Source organism: Rhagoletis zephyria, unplaced genomic scaffold (assembly GCF_001687245.7).
Source record: "Rhagoletis zephyria isolate East Lansing unplaced genomic scaffold, Rhagoletis_zephyria_1.1 Rzeph_scaffold_00327, whole genome shotgun sequence".
Classification (NCBI taxonomy): domain Eukaryota; kingdom Metazoa; phylum Arthropoda; class Insecta; order Diptera; family Tephritidae; genus Rhagoletis; species Rhagoletis zephyria.
Genome location: NW_016157411.1, coordinates 155,510 through 170,264, shown reverse-complemented (window position 1 = coordinate 170,264; position 14,755 = coordinate 155,510). Strand labels below are relative to the sequence as shown.

The 14,755-nt window shown below is 40.6% G+C and overlaps 1 protein-coding gene across 4 annotated transcripts in view; it reads left to right on the top strand.

Moving 5' to 3' along the window:
* The first annotated feature begins 492 nt into the window (after positions 1–492).
* Positions 493–14,755, top strand: part of Shark (SH2 ankyrin repeat kinase) — a 52,352-nt gene continuing 38,089 nt past the window's right edge. The window contains exons 1-5 of one of the 4 annotated variants that reach the window (XM_017610640.1): positions 493–633; positions 690–838; positions 908–990; positions 12,682–13,092; positions 13,146–13,614. In XM_017610640.1, the coding sequence (XP_017466129.1) occupies positions 760–838; positions 908–990; positions 12,682–13,092; positions 13,146–13,614 (1,042 nt within the window). In that variant the 5' untranslated portion in view covers positions 493–633; positions 690–759. Of the gene's footprint in view, positions 839–907; positions 991–12,681; positions 13,093–13,145; positions 13,674–13,737; positions 14,391–14,755 lie in introns of all 4 variants that reach the window. The other 3 variants (XM_017610639.1, XM_017610641.1, XM_017610638.1) reach the window with 3 other exon arrangements.

Below are 14,755 nucleotides of genomic sequence, written 5' to 3'. Positions count from 1 at the left end.
TAATGGGATGATATACGGTCCTGCCCTGGGACATCGCAATGTTAATTGGACCATATTTTTTATATGAACTGTGGTTAGGGCAGCTACAGCCAGACATGCAAATGTGCTTTCAAATGCTCAACTTCAATCGCATTTCGTTAAAACACGAGCAGTGATCGGATAACAAACAATAAGCTGGCGCAGAGACACGAGTTGGTCCGCTACAGCATGACAGAGGTCCAATTTTGTAAGTACTCCAATATACCACAAATAGGCTACATGGTCCAACGATTTTTGCAGGGTATAGCTACGATCTATTTTAGCACGAAAAATTGTAGTTGAAAAGGTAAGTAGTAAGCAACACTGAGGGCTCCAGTAATCGACAAAATTCTGCGTATACAGACTGCGTTTAAGTATACGTTCTGCGTTCTTGCCTAATTTCAGCTTTACTGTGTAGTGTATTTCAAAATTATCGATACCAAAATTACTGGGTATCGAAGGAAAAGTATCGAGTATGTACTTGTATATACTGGTTTCATTCCTAAATAGGTTTATTTTCTGATTTTTACTGAATATTTTATTCGTTGTACGTGATTTTCAAGTTCTCCGTGATGGTGAAGCAAAAGGTTTTTTAGTTTAAAATCGAAAAATTAAGTGCGACAGAGCATTGCAGTCACCTGTATTTTATCATAAACTGCTTGAATCAACAGGTGCACAAATTAGACATACACAGGAGGACCACTCATAATTTGTTTAAAACAATAGGATAAATTATTGAGTATGGGCAGCTCGCAAGAGCCCGGAATCAATTGGTTTCATCCAGGTCTTTCACGGGAGAGTGCTGAGAAGATATTAAAAGGTATGCTAAGAATTGTTGAATACTTTGTATCTAAAAGACATTGAATAAGTATTTACATTTCAACGCAAGTAGAATGTCATGAGGATGGTGTCTTTTTAATTCGTGAATGCAACTCCGCCGTTGGTGATTTCGTTTTAACCCTTCTTCACCAGGTAAATATTCGTGTTGACTTTAGTGTACATCGACATGTGTGTGCTTTAGCAAAACTGTCGCAAATTTTCTCATGAAACTTTACGAGGATGCTAAGAAACAGATATGTTCACATAAATTCTCACTATTTCCACTTTGTTAATGTGTACTAGCATTTAAGTAATTTGTTGTTCGGTAATTCTCTAGGGTGGGGTAACAACCCCTAAAAAAGGTGCGGAAAAGTCGGGAGGGGTACCAAACGACGCGTTTCGGCCCCCCTAATAACAATCCGGGGGGGGGGGGGGGGAATAATTTATTAACCATTTAAAAGTTATAAACAAAAAACTTTTGTTAAATTTCGTTGTTTTCTATGAGCAATTACCACGTCAAAAATGCACTAAATCACCAGTTTCCACTTTTAAAACACTACTAAAACGTTTCCGGTTATTATTTTATGCAAACCAAATCATTTATTCACTTTTATTTTATATATTTCGTTAACAAAACAGAGTAAACAAACCTTGCGCCTGCTAAAATTATTATTACCTCAAATCGCTGGTATTGCCACTTTATTTCACATTTCATTTGCGCTATTATACTCAGTTTACACTATACACTTCTTCTTTTTACTTTCATCCAAATAAGATATTGTAACCAAAATATAATAGCAAATTTCGCTATACCATCGCGCGGTTTTTTATTAAAAATTTTCATTATTTATCGAGGTATTGATTTTTATGGAAAAAGCGCCGCAGGCGAAAATTGTTAATAAAAAATCGCGCGATTTTTTTATTAAAAATTTACATTATTTATCGATGTATTGATTTTTATGGAAAAAGCGACGCAGACGAAAATTTTCAATAAAAAATCGCGCGATTTTTTATTAAAAATTTTCATTATTTATATATATATTAAACGAAAGAAGATACCGAAAAGCATTGAACAGTGTACACATCTCATAAGGAAAAGTGAATTATTACGAAATACTAATACAGTGGCAGCACTATAGCTATTTTGGAATCTCGCGTTTCAGCTCGCAAAGATTGTCAACTTCTTTTTAATAACAAAATAATCTATCTTAGGTTGATAAAACTATGTGTTTCTTTAATAAATGAGTTAAATTATATATTTTAATAGTGTTTAAAAAGTGAGAACAGGTTTATTGAATCTTTGTCGGTGTAATTGCCCATAGAAAACAACGAAATTTAGCAAAAGTTGTTTGTTCATAACTTTTAAATGGTTAATAATATTATCTCCCCCCCCTCCGGATTGTTATTAGGGGGGTTGAAACGCGTCGTTCGGTACCCCTCCCGACTTTTCCGCTTCTTTTTTAGGGGTTGTTACCCCACCCTAGAGAATTACCTGTTGTTCAAATTTTTTGAACTTCCACTCGCAAATTTTCATATAAAAAGTGCACTTATAGATATACTTTCTTCTCGTGTTCACGTGTATTTTATATACATTAATGTGTTTTATTTTATTTTTTAACAATATAAATCGCGTTTAATAATTTGGGTTGACTTCGCGAGAGTGCACCACGCCTAGAACAAAATGACGGGGGTGTAGAGGGGTCGTACGTATCACAAAACTGAAAACCGAACGGTGAGGAAACTCATAGTTTATAAGTAATTTGTTGTTAAATGTACGATAACAAACCATTTCAATCAAATACAAGTGTACAGAACACACGTTTCAGTTAAGTTAAGGTCTTTGAACGTTTATTTATTTTATATTATATTAACTTCATTGTTTAACAATGAGGAGCACGTTTATAAATTTATTTACTTTCCATTAGAGAACCGAAATAGTATGTATGCATGATATAAAGATAATTCTTAAGCATGATTCAATAATAGAAAGGTTTTGTAATAAAACAGTCTTCTCGCTTCCACACATAAAATCGGCTCCTTTACTTGTGCAGAATGTTGCTTACTCTACAGTTTCTAATGATATTAGTAGTAAAGCCAAAAATTCTTCATTTTTTATTATCACTAAATTGTTGAAACCCAAAAGTAGATAATGACAAAATATGTAATATCGAATTAAAGGTAACAACTTGTACTTTCTAAATAATATTTATTTCTTTACCATTAATTATGCAGTTTTTTCAAAAAAGGTTATTTCATGAAAATATAACGTTTGTTCGTTTTTTAGTGGTTTTGGTTTAAAAATACAAAAAGCTATAGTTTATGTGCATCAGCTGAAGACAAATCATAGCTGAACGGTCGGTATTCTAGATTTTTCCAGCAAATGACGAATAACTGAAATCAAAAATGCATATTTTTTAGTATTGTTTAGTATTTCCATTATAACACCAAATATATTGCAAATTCGCTTAGAATTAATAATACACCTCTACTTCTAATTGTATACTTTGCGTACTTTTTGTAGTACCTTTCTACTACCGTTTTCGCAAAGGCGATCACATTCTTCCCCTTTCTCCTACTTCCAAAATACAAATCTAGATAAAGGAGTGTCAAATTTTAGCTGTCACAAATTACACAACCTTGTATTATTGAACCATGATTCTTAAGGTAGTTTCATTTCAAAATTTTTGACAAAAAAGTTTTTGAAGGTTCATAAATTGTACAAAATTATGAGCTACCTTGCCACATTGATAGCAATCAAACATTTAGGGCTTGTTTCTCCAACTCAACTTAACTTAGTTAAGTCAATTTTCTGGACTTATCCAAGAATAAGCTGTGTAAAACGTAGGATAACTTTTGACTTAAGTCCAAAAAGTGACTAAACTAAGTTAAGTTGAGTTGGAGAAACCAGCCCATAATGTTGTGCGAGGGCGGTTATTTGTACAATGATTTTTTAGTGCGGAGCGGAGGGGAAAAGGGGGTAGTAGTGCACTTTACGGGAACCAGGTCAAAATGGACGGAACAAGTCGAGAGTGGTATCAATCGACGCGTTTTAACGCGAACAATAACCATCCGGGATGGGGAGGGGGCTGGTTAAATTAAGATTTTTAATTAATTTAAGAGTTATTCGCAAAAAACACTTCCACTTTGCACTCTTCGCACCATGGTTTGATGAATTTGATGCAAATAAATGGAGTAAATGAAAGTTGGTCCTTGCAAAAGGTGTTCAGCCCCCTTTCTTTGGCAACACAGAAAGGAGAATTCTACTGCCTGAGGGTTATAATCCCGAAGTGCGGCCGAAGACACTTACCGAAAGGGGTGTGTCAGCTAAAACTCATTGGAAAGAGCGCAGTATAAACTTTAAGGCCATCGGCAGTATTTTTTGCGCAAAACTCTTTTCCGCATTGGTGGCCTTCGGCCGCGCCACAAAAAATAACCTCATCAGTCCAACTCCGGTTACGCCTTCCACAGTATTTTTGCGCAAGGTCGACGTCCAAATTAACAAAATAAGTTCACATTTCAAATCAATATTTTTGTGTTAAATTAAAGCTTAATCCTCTGACTAGACCCAAATGCTAAAATTTCTTGATTCGGGTAACGCGTTTGGACACGATAACCCAACATCATTGTACAAACAACAGAACCGTACCCGAACTGTCTTATTTTTGTAAAACTAAACTGCAGTAGTTTTCATTTTATGTGGATAATTCTTGTCACAAATACATAGTTTCGTGCTCATATTAATGTATGTATATATATTGGTACAATTACAAGTTGCAGGGCATCATTTGAACTCGACCTCCTCCTTCTTCTACGGATAATGGTACATCGTTTAGAGGTTTTAAAAATATTTTGCGTCAGCAATTTGTCATCAAACTGCTTTAGATCGTATTACGTACTCTATCTACGGAAATATCGATAAACGGAAACGCGCAAGAATTTTCTTTTAGTATTTTCATCCAACTTCACTAACTTGAAAATATATATATTTTTTTTCAAGAAACAAAAATTTTGCTGCTAGGAATCTGGTAACATGATTTTAGTTAAATGTCATAAACTTGTTAAAAGTCAAGTGGTCCGCAACAACAACGAATGTTAATAAAGAAACTACCTTCTATTTTTGTATCATGGTATGATGTTAGAGTAGTAGAGGAAGTAGGGATTACCTTTGCGAGCAGTTATGTATCGAGCTCAATCAGCCCGTATAGTGTATAGGTGTATATCTAGCCAACCACGCACTCCAAATGCCTGCTATGCGAGAGAGAGAGAGAGAGTGAGATATGCGGGCAGGCTGACGAAGCGGTAGCGCAAGATGTGACCCTTTTACCATGCATCAATAGATGCCGTAGGCTGCTGTACAATGAGCTGGGATTTATTCAGGGACGCATTCATGCAGAGCCCCAGTGTGGCTTGTAAATCGTAACTTACTACCATGCCAAAAATTACTCCGGGAGGTGGAGTGGGAGCGATGCTTAAAGCACCGTGTGATAACCAAGCTGGGTGAGCGTTGACCATAGCTGAAAATGCCAGCGATTTATCAATTAAGACCGAGCGAATTACTTTTAAACACAAGTGCGTGTGTTTGTTGTTGTTGTTGTAGCGCCACTACCAAGCCCTGCCTCTTTCCGGTCTACGTTCAATCATTGTCGTCAAGCTCAACTAACGGGAGGCCCAGGAAACGAGCTGTTTCGATGGGTTCGGACCAGAGGGAGAGGGGTGTTAGTTGAGTCGGATTAAGCTGGCATGAAAGAGGTGGTTGGTGTCGTGGGGGGACTCTCCACATGCCGGGCACTCATTGGGGATATTGGGGTCGAGTCTGGACAGGTAGCTGTTAAGGCGGCCACAGTATCCAGACCGTAATTGAGCCAGGGTAACGCGGGTCTCTCGTGGCAGTTGAAGCTCCGTATCTTCTACAGGTGGTGATCGGGCTCGTATTACGGTATTCATAGGCCGAGAGTCGAGGTAGGTAGTAACTGACTCTATGAATGTCGTTGATGGCTCGTCTGTATGTCGTTGTGGTTGTAGCAGCAGTGCTCAACCCCCCAGATTTGTCATGTGTCGTCGTCTTCATCCTCCGACTCTGTGAGCCTGAGGCCGAGAAAGCGGGCTGCGTCGATAGGCGCGGTCCAGAGCGCTTCTGGTGTCAGGGTCGTAGGGTTGGAGGTGCACGTGAAGAGGTGCTGGGTGTCGTGGGGACCTTGCCCACATGCAGGGCATGTGTTTGCCACTTGTGTGTTCAGCCGAGAGAGGTAGTGCTAGGGTGCACCTGGTCTCTCTCGGCAGCTCTATTTCTTCTGGATCTATGGGCGGCGGTCGACCGCCCAAGACGATGTTGTCATTACGCGTACTGAGGCTCGTTCTGACCGCATCGCTGTGTAGGCTGTTGAGCGCCGCTCTGTATGTTGCTGCGTCGAATGGATGGTCTACGTACGGCTCAATGTCCGCTTTCCAGTCGTGCAGGTGTCGTCTCACGTGTCGTGGGGGCTGTTCGTTACGAAGCAAGGCATTGTTGGGGTGATTCCCTCGGTGACAGCCTACGAGGTATTGCTTCGACAGCATGGTGTTGTGCTCTTTCACCGCCAGCATCTGGCTTTCTTCATGTAGGTGATGCTCGGACGACATGAGATGACAACCTGTAGCCGTACGTAGAGCTGCATTCTGGCAGGTTTGGAGGTTCCTCCATCGGGTGTCGCTTGTTCCCGCCGTCCACACTGGTGCCGCGTAGTTAGCCACTGACCGGCCGATTGCCTTGTAGGTCGCGAGCAGGGTTTCTTTATTGGCTCCCCAGGTGCTGCCGGCTAGCGATTTTAGGACTTTGTTCCTGGCTCGCAGTTTGTTGCATGTGGCTGTGGCGTGCGCGGAGAAGGAGATGAGGCTATCGAACGTCACTCCTAGGATTTTAGGGTGGTTGGTCGTCGGTATTTTGGCGCCATCGACGAAGACGTCCAGTTCTAGCCCCACCTCCTTGGTCCAGGTTGTAAAAAGTGTGGCGCTGGATTTTGCGGCGGAGATTTGGAGGTTCCTTGCGGTGAAGAAGTTGGAAAGATCGGTGAGATAGTCGGTTATTTGTTCGCAAAGTCTGTCTATGTTGGGGCCAGTTGCCATTATTGTGCAGTCATCGGCGTAGCTTACCAAGTTTACTCCTGCTGGCGGCGGAGGGAGTTTGGCCATGTAAAGATTAAACAGTGTCGGGGAGAGTACGCCGCCTTTGGGGGACCCCTGTTTAATTCTACGCGGCTTAGACTTGGCGTTTCGGAATTCGACCGATGACTGACGACCACACAGATAGCTGGTTATCCACCGTTTCGTCCGAGCTGGAAGCGACGAGTCCAGGATGTCTTGGCAGAGGGTCGCGTGGTTCACCGTGTCGAAAGCCTTCGACAGGTCCACAGCGACTAGGACCGTCCAATCATAGGGTCGACGTTGGTTCAAACCCTCGCTAATCTGTGTGGTAATGGTGTTTAATGCTGTTGTCGTGCTGTGCATTTTCCGGAATCCATGTTGGTGTTCGGCTAGCTTCAGATGCTTCGTCAGGCTGGGGAGGAGTAGTGCTTCCATGGTTTTTGCCACTGGGGATAGGAGGGAGATGGGTCTGTACGAGTCTCCTGCGTCCGCCTTCTTCCCTGGCTTAAGGAGGGGAATGATCCTACCCATTTTCCACATCTCGGGGATGATCAGGGTGGACAGTGACAAGTTGAAAGCGGCGGTCATATACTCGACTCCCGCAGGTCCTAGCTTTTTCAGCATCTGAATGGAAATTCCGTCTGGGCCTAACGCCTTCGATGACTTGGCGTGGTTGACAGCTGACCTGCGTCTCTTCGGTGGTGAAGCACAGTGGTGTGTCTCGGGGGCGGAGTTTGTGTGCTTTACGTAGCACGCTGCGGCGGGTTTTGTCTCTCTCTGGGTGTGCAATGAATTGCCGGCTGAAGAAGCGCGCGCACGACCGCGGATCCGACGTGGTGGTGGTGCCGAAGGTGAGAGCGACATTGTCTCTACGCTTCGTCGGATTGGAGAGGGACTTGACTGTGGACCACAGTTTGCTGGCTCCGCTTGAGAGGTTGCAGGATTTTAAATGCTCATTCCATTTGTTCCGCTTGTGTTCGTTGACCAGGTTTCTAATGTCCCTATTGAGATCTCTTATACGGGGATCCCCTGGATTAACCTGGCGGATTCGATCACGCTCGTCTGCGAGTCCCGCCGCTTCAGTGGGGAATCCTGGGCGGATTTTGGCGATCCGGCCGGCTGGTATGAAGCGAGCGGCTGCTGCGTTGATGATCCTGCGGATATTGCGCTCTGCTACGCGCGCGCATGATGGTAGAGGAAGAGCATTGAATTTGCGATCTGTGAATTCCGTGAAACCGTCCCAGTTCGCCTTCCGTGTGTTCATGAATGTCCGGTTCTCGGATGTCATAAAATCTCTTGGCTGGTCTATGGCGACTACTATGGGCAGGTGGTCTGATGCGAGCGTGAGCACTGGTTGCCATCCAATGCAGTTTATCAGACCCCCGCTTGCTATAGTTATATCTGGCGAGCTATAGCAGTCACCCGCGACCCTGGTGGGGGCATCATCATTCACAGTGCAGAACGTGGAGTCGTCAATTTGCTCAGCGAGCCTTGTACCCCGCTGGTCATTGCCCAGATTGGAGTGCCAGAGTTCGTGGTGCGCATTGAAGTCGCCTAGCACTACCCGGTTCACACCCTCTAATAGCGCACTTATGTTAGGGTGGTATCCAGCTGAGCAACTGGTGGCGGATGGTATGTATACATTGACGATCTCCAGCTCCGTATCCCCCGACTTGATGGCCAAGCCTTGACATTCAATGAATGTATCGTTGGAGTCAGTTCGGGGGGTAATGAGCCGGGTCCAATGGTTGGTCTACGTACTGTTGGACTGCGTCCTTGTACACGAATAGGTGCCCTCTGACTTGCCTGGGCGGAGGCTCCTCCTGAAGTAACGCTCTGTTAGGGTGTTCACTTCTGTGACACCCCACCAGAAGCATTTTGTTGTGTTCCCTAACGGGGAGCACTTGGGCCTCGCTGTGCAGGTGGTGCTCAGGCGTCATCAGAAGGCACCCAGTCGCTGTCCGGAGTGCGGCGTTCTGACAAGTCTGTAGCTTCATCCACTGCGTCCAACTAGTCCCCGGCGTCCAAACTGGCGCAGCATAGTTTAGAACCGGCCGGCCAATTGCCTTGTATGTTGCCAGCAACGTTTCTTTGTCTTTGCCCCAAGTGCTGCCGGCGAGCGACTTGAGGGCCTTGTTGCGGCTCTGTACTTTATTGACAATTGCGGTTGTGTGCGTGGAGTAGGAAAGCAGGCTATCGAAAGTGACCCCTAAGATTTTCGGGTTGTTTACAGTCGGTATTGGTGTGCCATCGACGTGTATACCTAACTTTAGCCTCACCTCCTTCGTCCAGGTGGTGAAGAGGGTCGCCGTTGATTTCGTTGGGGAGAGTGTTAGGCTCCTTGCAGTGAAGAAGAGAGAAAGGCTGGAGAGATAGTCGTTCACTTTTGAGCAGAGGTCATCAATTCCATTCCCGGACGCCAAAATCGAGCAATCGTCAGCGTATGAGATCAGGGAAACTCCCTCAGGTGGTTGAGGAAGTTTCGAGATGTAGAAGTTAAATAGTAAGGGGGAGAGAACACCACCTTGTGGAACCCCTTGTTTAATCCTTCTTGGTTTCGAGGTTTGATCTCGGAAGATTACTGACGACTGTCGACCACTCATATAATATATAATTCGCCGACCATGTTGTTGTTGTTGTAGCGGCTACAACAACCCCGTCCAGATCGGTTGGTATCTCAGTCGTTGTCGTCAAGTTCCACTAACGGCAACCCTAGGAAGCGTGCAGCTTCTGTGGGGCTTGTCCACAGGGACAAGGCCGTTAGGGTTGTCGGGGTTTCCGGGCATGCGAAGAGATGTTTCGAGTCGTGTGGGGTCTCTCCGCATGCCGGACACTCATTCGGCACATCCTCATTCAGCCTACTCAAGTAGGAGTTCAACCTGCTGCAGTAGCCGGAGCGAAGTTGAGCGAGTGTTGTGCGTGTCTCCCGAGGCAGATGAAGCTCCGTCTCGTCTATGTCCGGGGGTGGTATGCCTAGAACGGCATTCACAGGTCTAGAGTCTACATAACTCGAGACTGAGTCCCTGTGAATGCCGTTTAGGGCCTGTCTGTAAGCTGTCGGGTCCAGAGGTTGCTTAATGAACCTCTGGACTTCGTCCGTCAGTTCATATAGATGCCTCCTGACGTGCCTAGTCGAGACCAAACAAGATTTATAGTTATTCTTTTGTGTTTCACGCTTATAAAAACATACAATATATAAAAAATTACAATAGTTTTTATTAGTAATATATAAACAGGGAATTTTTACAACCCATCGCACATGTGCAGAGGAATATTAGAACCTAGTTTACATAACGTCTGTTGGAATAGATTTTAATGACAACTCACACCAAATTGCTTAGATTTATGAGGAAAAGCGACTTAGCCATACCCAATTAACTGGCCTTGTGTGCCCAGGAAAATTCGAGCGTAAATTAATTAATCACCAAACCTACTTAATCAAATTAAGGGGTAATGATTAAAAGTTAGCTGTGTAATCAGATTAAACTTAATCATGATTAACTGTAATCGGATTGAGTTCCATCAAATTAAATAATTGATTAAAAAATCAATCGATTAGTGCCAACACAGTATGAAGGGAAATTAAAATTACCAATCCAACTCTGTTTGAAACACGAAGAATTTGATGTGACGTTATATGAATATTGACAGAGGCATCAGATTTATTTCTTTCACTTTTATTTGCTACGGGTTTTTCACATGATACAACTATTTATAAGGTACAAACGCTGAGAGCCAGCTTTAGGAATTTTGACGTTTGCTAGCATTTTGAAAATTTCTCTCGCCGTCATTTCATTTGTTCGTTTTTATTTTCACTCAAACCAAATAAATATATTTTGACGAAACAACAAAATTGTAATGTACATACATACATACATATATACATATGAATGTAAATAAATACATATATGTAAACAATTGTGTTCAATGAACTTCTATGCAATTTTCTATAATTACGTTGAACTAATGCTTTAACTATCCTTTGAAATAGATAAGTTAGTCACTTGCAATTGCGATTGGGATTCTTGGTTATTTCTTTTATAAACAAATAAGGCTGATTCTACATGGGTGTATAACATAATCCAGACAAGCAAAATCCAGAAATTCAAAATGCGGACAGTCAAAATACAGACAAATCAAAATCCAGACAAATCAAAATACAGACAAATCAAAATACAGACAAATCAAAATCCAGACAAGTCAAAATACAGACAACTCAAAATACAGACAAATAAAAACACAGACAAATCAAAATGCAGACAACAAATTAAAATAATATTAATTTTTTTAGAATGTTTCCTATTTAAAAAAGTGGCGGAAATTTTCAGTATATATTTAAATATTGTTTCTTTTTTTTTGTTAAAGAAAGCGCCGCAGTCGAAAATTTGGAATAAAAAATCGCGCGATTTTTTATTCCAAATTTTCAGTATTTCTTAAAATATAATTTAATATAAAAAAACACCGCAGGCGAAAATTTGGAATGAAAAATCGCGCGTCTTTCATGTTTAGTTTGGCAATACCATGGAAATATATTCAATCTAATATTAATCTAATAATATTCAACTAAAATTGAAACGGTGCTTAGTGGAGAAAAACAAGCTAAACGGCGACGCCTGGAAAACAGAACATTTAAAACAATTGTTATGGAAAGGGAAAACTATGCTTCCAAAGAATACTTAACCAATATAGTTTGTATGATGGTTTGTAAATACTTACTAATTAAAATTTTTTAAATAAATTCCGGTACACTGAAATTGTTTTGATGAAGAAGGTTAGGGGTGGATTCGGGATTTTTTTAGAAAAGTATTCCCCAGTATTTTTCCCACAGTATTTTTGCGCAGATCTCTCTGCGAGCCTAACTACGACTTAACAGACACGATTTTGATTTACAAAAATTGTATACTGACATTTTTTCCCCTCATGTCTGTATTTTGATTTGTCAGTATTTTGATTTGTCTGTATTTTGATTTGTCGGTATTTTGATTTGTCTGGATTTTGATTTGCCGGTATTTTGATTTGTCTGTATTTTGATTTTTCTGCATTTTTGAATTTTGTCTTTATTTTGATATGTCTGGATTTTGAATTTCCGGATTATGAATTTAACCGATTCTACATACATATGCTAACATGCATAAATTTAAACATTTTTACCTTAAAGGCACTGCACTCTTGCGAAGAATGACCTTGTGCTTACATTGGATCAAGTGGTGTGGCAAAAAATGAGCCGAGCACACATACGGGCCCTTTGGCAAATTCGCTTCTATAACACCACAAACCTCGATCCATTTTCCGTATATACGATAATTGCGGGAACTTAAAAAACTTGTTAATGCTCTGTTTGCAGTGCAGCAACTCATTTTTTCTTTCGAAATTTTTTAGTTTTTCCAACTTCTGAATAAATAAATATTTCAAATCATAAATTTACATTTGTTTATTTTGAATTTCTTTGACATTAGAAGCATTTCGAGAGAGAAAACTCAAAATGCTAGCAAACTTCAAAAAAAAACCCAATGGTGGACGAATTGAGCGAGCGGTTTTACCTTTAAATATTTGTATCATGGGTTTTTCAATAGCTATCGCACGTTGTGAATGGCGTATTATACTAAAGTCAGCCCCCCATCCCCGACTTAAGCTTTGTTTTATTGTTACATATTTGCAGGTTGTAGTGAACTAGTTAGTATCTTAAATAGTTAGTATGGAATAAATCACGAATTTTTTTTTCAGAACAAAGTATGCCATTATCAAATTAGAAGACATGGTGGCGATGCATTTTTTTCCATCGATGATAAAGTGAAAATTTTGCACGGTCTTGAGTCTCTTGTCGAATTTTATCAAATGGCGGCAAATGGCTTGCCAACAAAACTTACAACGTTTGTTAAAAAAGAATTGCCCCCAAATGATGCTCGTCGCCATGGTAATACCAATCTGTTACATCGTGCAACAAAGGAGAATAATGCGACAATAGTTAGTGAGCTATTAAAATGTGGTTATCGCAATGTAGATGCTAAAAACAAGGATGGTCAAACAGCGTTACATTTGGCTGCCATTTATAGTGACTTGGATATACTTAAGCTCATTTTAGAAACCGACGTTAATGTAAATTGTATTGATGCATTTGGAAATATGCCACTTCATGTAAGCTTGTTGAATTGTGGCCTATTAAACATTATTAAAAATAATATTTTTAGTACGCATGCCGTTCGAAATCAAGTTTATTCATCCGCAGTTTAATAAATGCAAAGGCGAATGTACAAGGTCGTAATATTAAAAATGGCTATGTGCCTTTGCACGATGCTTCCAAAAATGGAAATCTAGAAGCAGTGAAGGAATTATTGGATGCACATGCACCTCTTTTACCTCGCACAACGTCTGGAGAATTTCCAATAGATTTAGCTCGAGAAGCAGGTCAGGATGAGGTTGTAAAGTTTTTAAGTGAGTACAAATTGCCGGCTGCAAAAACTAAAAAAAATCTGTGGTATCACGGAACATTAACGCGAGGGGAAGCTATCAAAACTTTGAATACTTACGCGGAAAGAATGCCAGCGTTGTTAAAAGAATTCGATTTCAATGATCATACAATTTGTGATAGGCACTCACATGAAGGCAAACCAATTGATAGTTCCGGATGTTTCTTAGTGCGATATTCAGACCGTTCTGGTTTTGTATTGACACTTCTTTTCCAAGGGCTGGTTAAGAATTTTAAAATCTCGCAATCGGTGAGTAAAAAGAATGTTCGTATATTTATGTATATGTAATAAAAAAACTCCTCTTAATTTTAAGTCAAACTATTTGTACATTGACGAAGGTCCATATTTGCCAACATTAGAGCATTTAGTTGAGCATTTTATGCATTTTAATGATGGTCTCCCGATCAACTTGAAGCATGCAGTTCCCCCAGAACCAAAGCCTCCACAACCGCTGCTGTCAACGCTTCCTCGAAATAAATGCAAAAATAAAGTATCAAACACATCAAATATGTTTAAAGAAAACGCTGAGGAGGAATTGATTGCCGGTGCTCCTAATCAAACAATTCCAAAACCATTGCCGAAGAAAAAACGTAAAGAAACTGCTAATTTGATGTTGAGCAATTTTTTAAAAATTAAAACAAAAACCTCCACGCGCTGTGATGAAAAAACGTCCTCGTATATGGAATCGCCCACCTCCCCACACTTGTTAGAAGAATTTCCTTGCAGAGGACTATCATTTGCTGCGAATTTTACTAGTGTCGGAAAAGATCCATTAAAAGCAACGTCTCCAGATTCTTTCGATACGTCTCAAAAATTGCCAAACGCAGAATTTATCCCAGCGCAAGATATGTACAACGTTCCCAAAAACAATTCGGCAGTAGTTGAGTTGGTCGCTGAAGTTGGACTAAAATTCCAAGGAACAAAATGTCATGAAGAGCGTGAAATTCCCGAGTTCTCTTCAAACTGGTAAATATAAAGTTAATTATATATATATATATATATATAGTCGATTCTACGTTATCTGAATGACTCAGATTTAGTTTTAGTTGCCAAAATTTTAAATACTTACGGTGTTTTTTACACGCATATACATCTATGTTTAACGTTTAAAAAATCAAGCATCGACAATTTCCATTTGAATACAAGTAATTTTGCTTTTATCGACAACTATTGATAAGCGCACATAAAGTTTGTCGCTTACAGCTCCATACAAATTTTAAGCGCAGATACGTATGCGTGTAATAAAACGCCTTTTATAACGAGTAATGAATTTGTCCAAGATCTAAAAGGGAAATATACAGTACGGTGGAGCGTAAGTTTTTTGTTTTTTT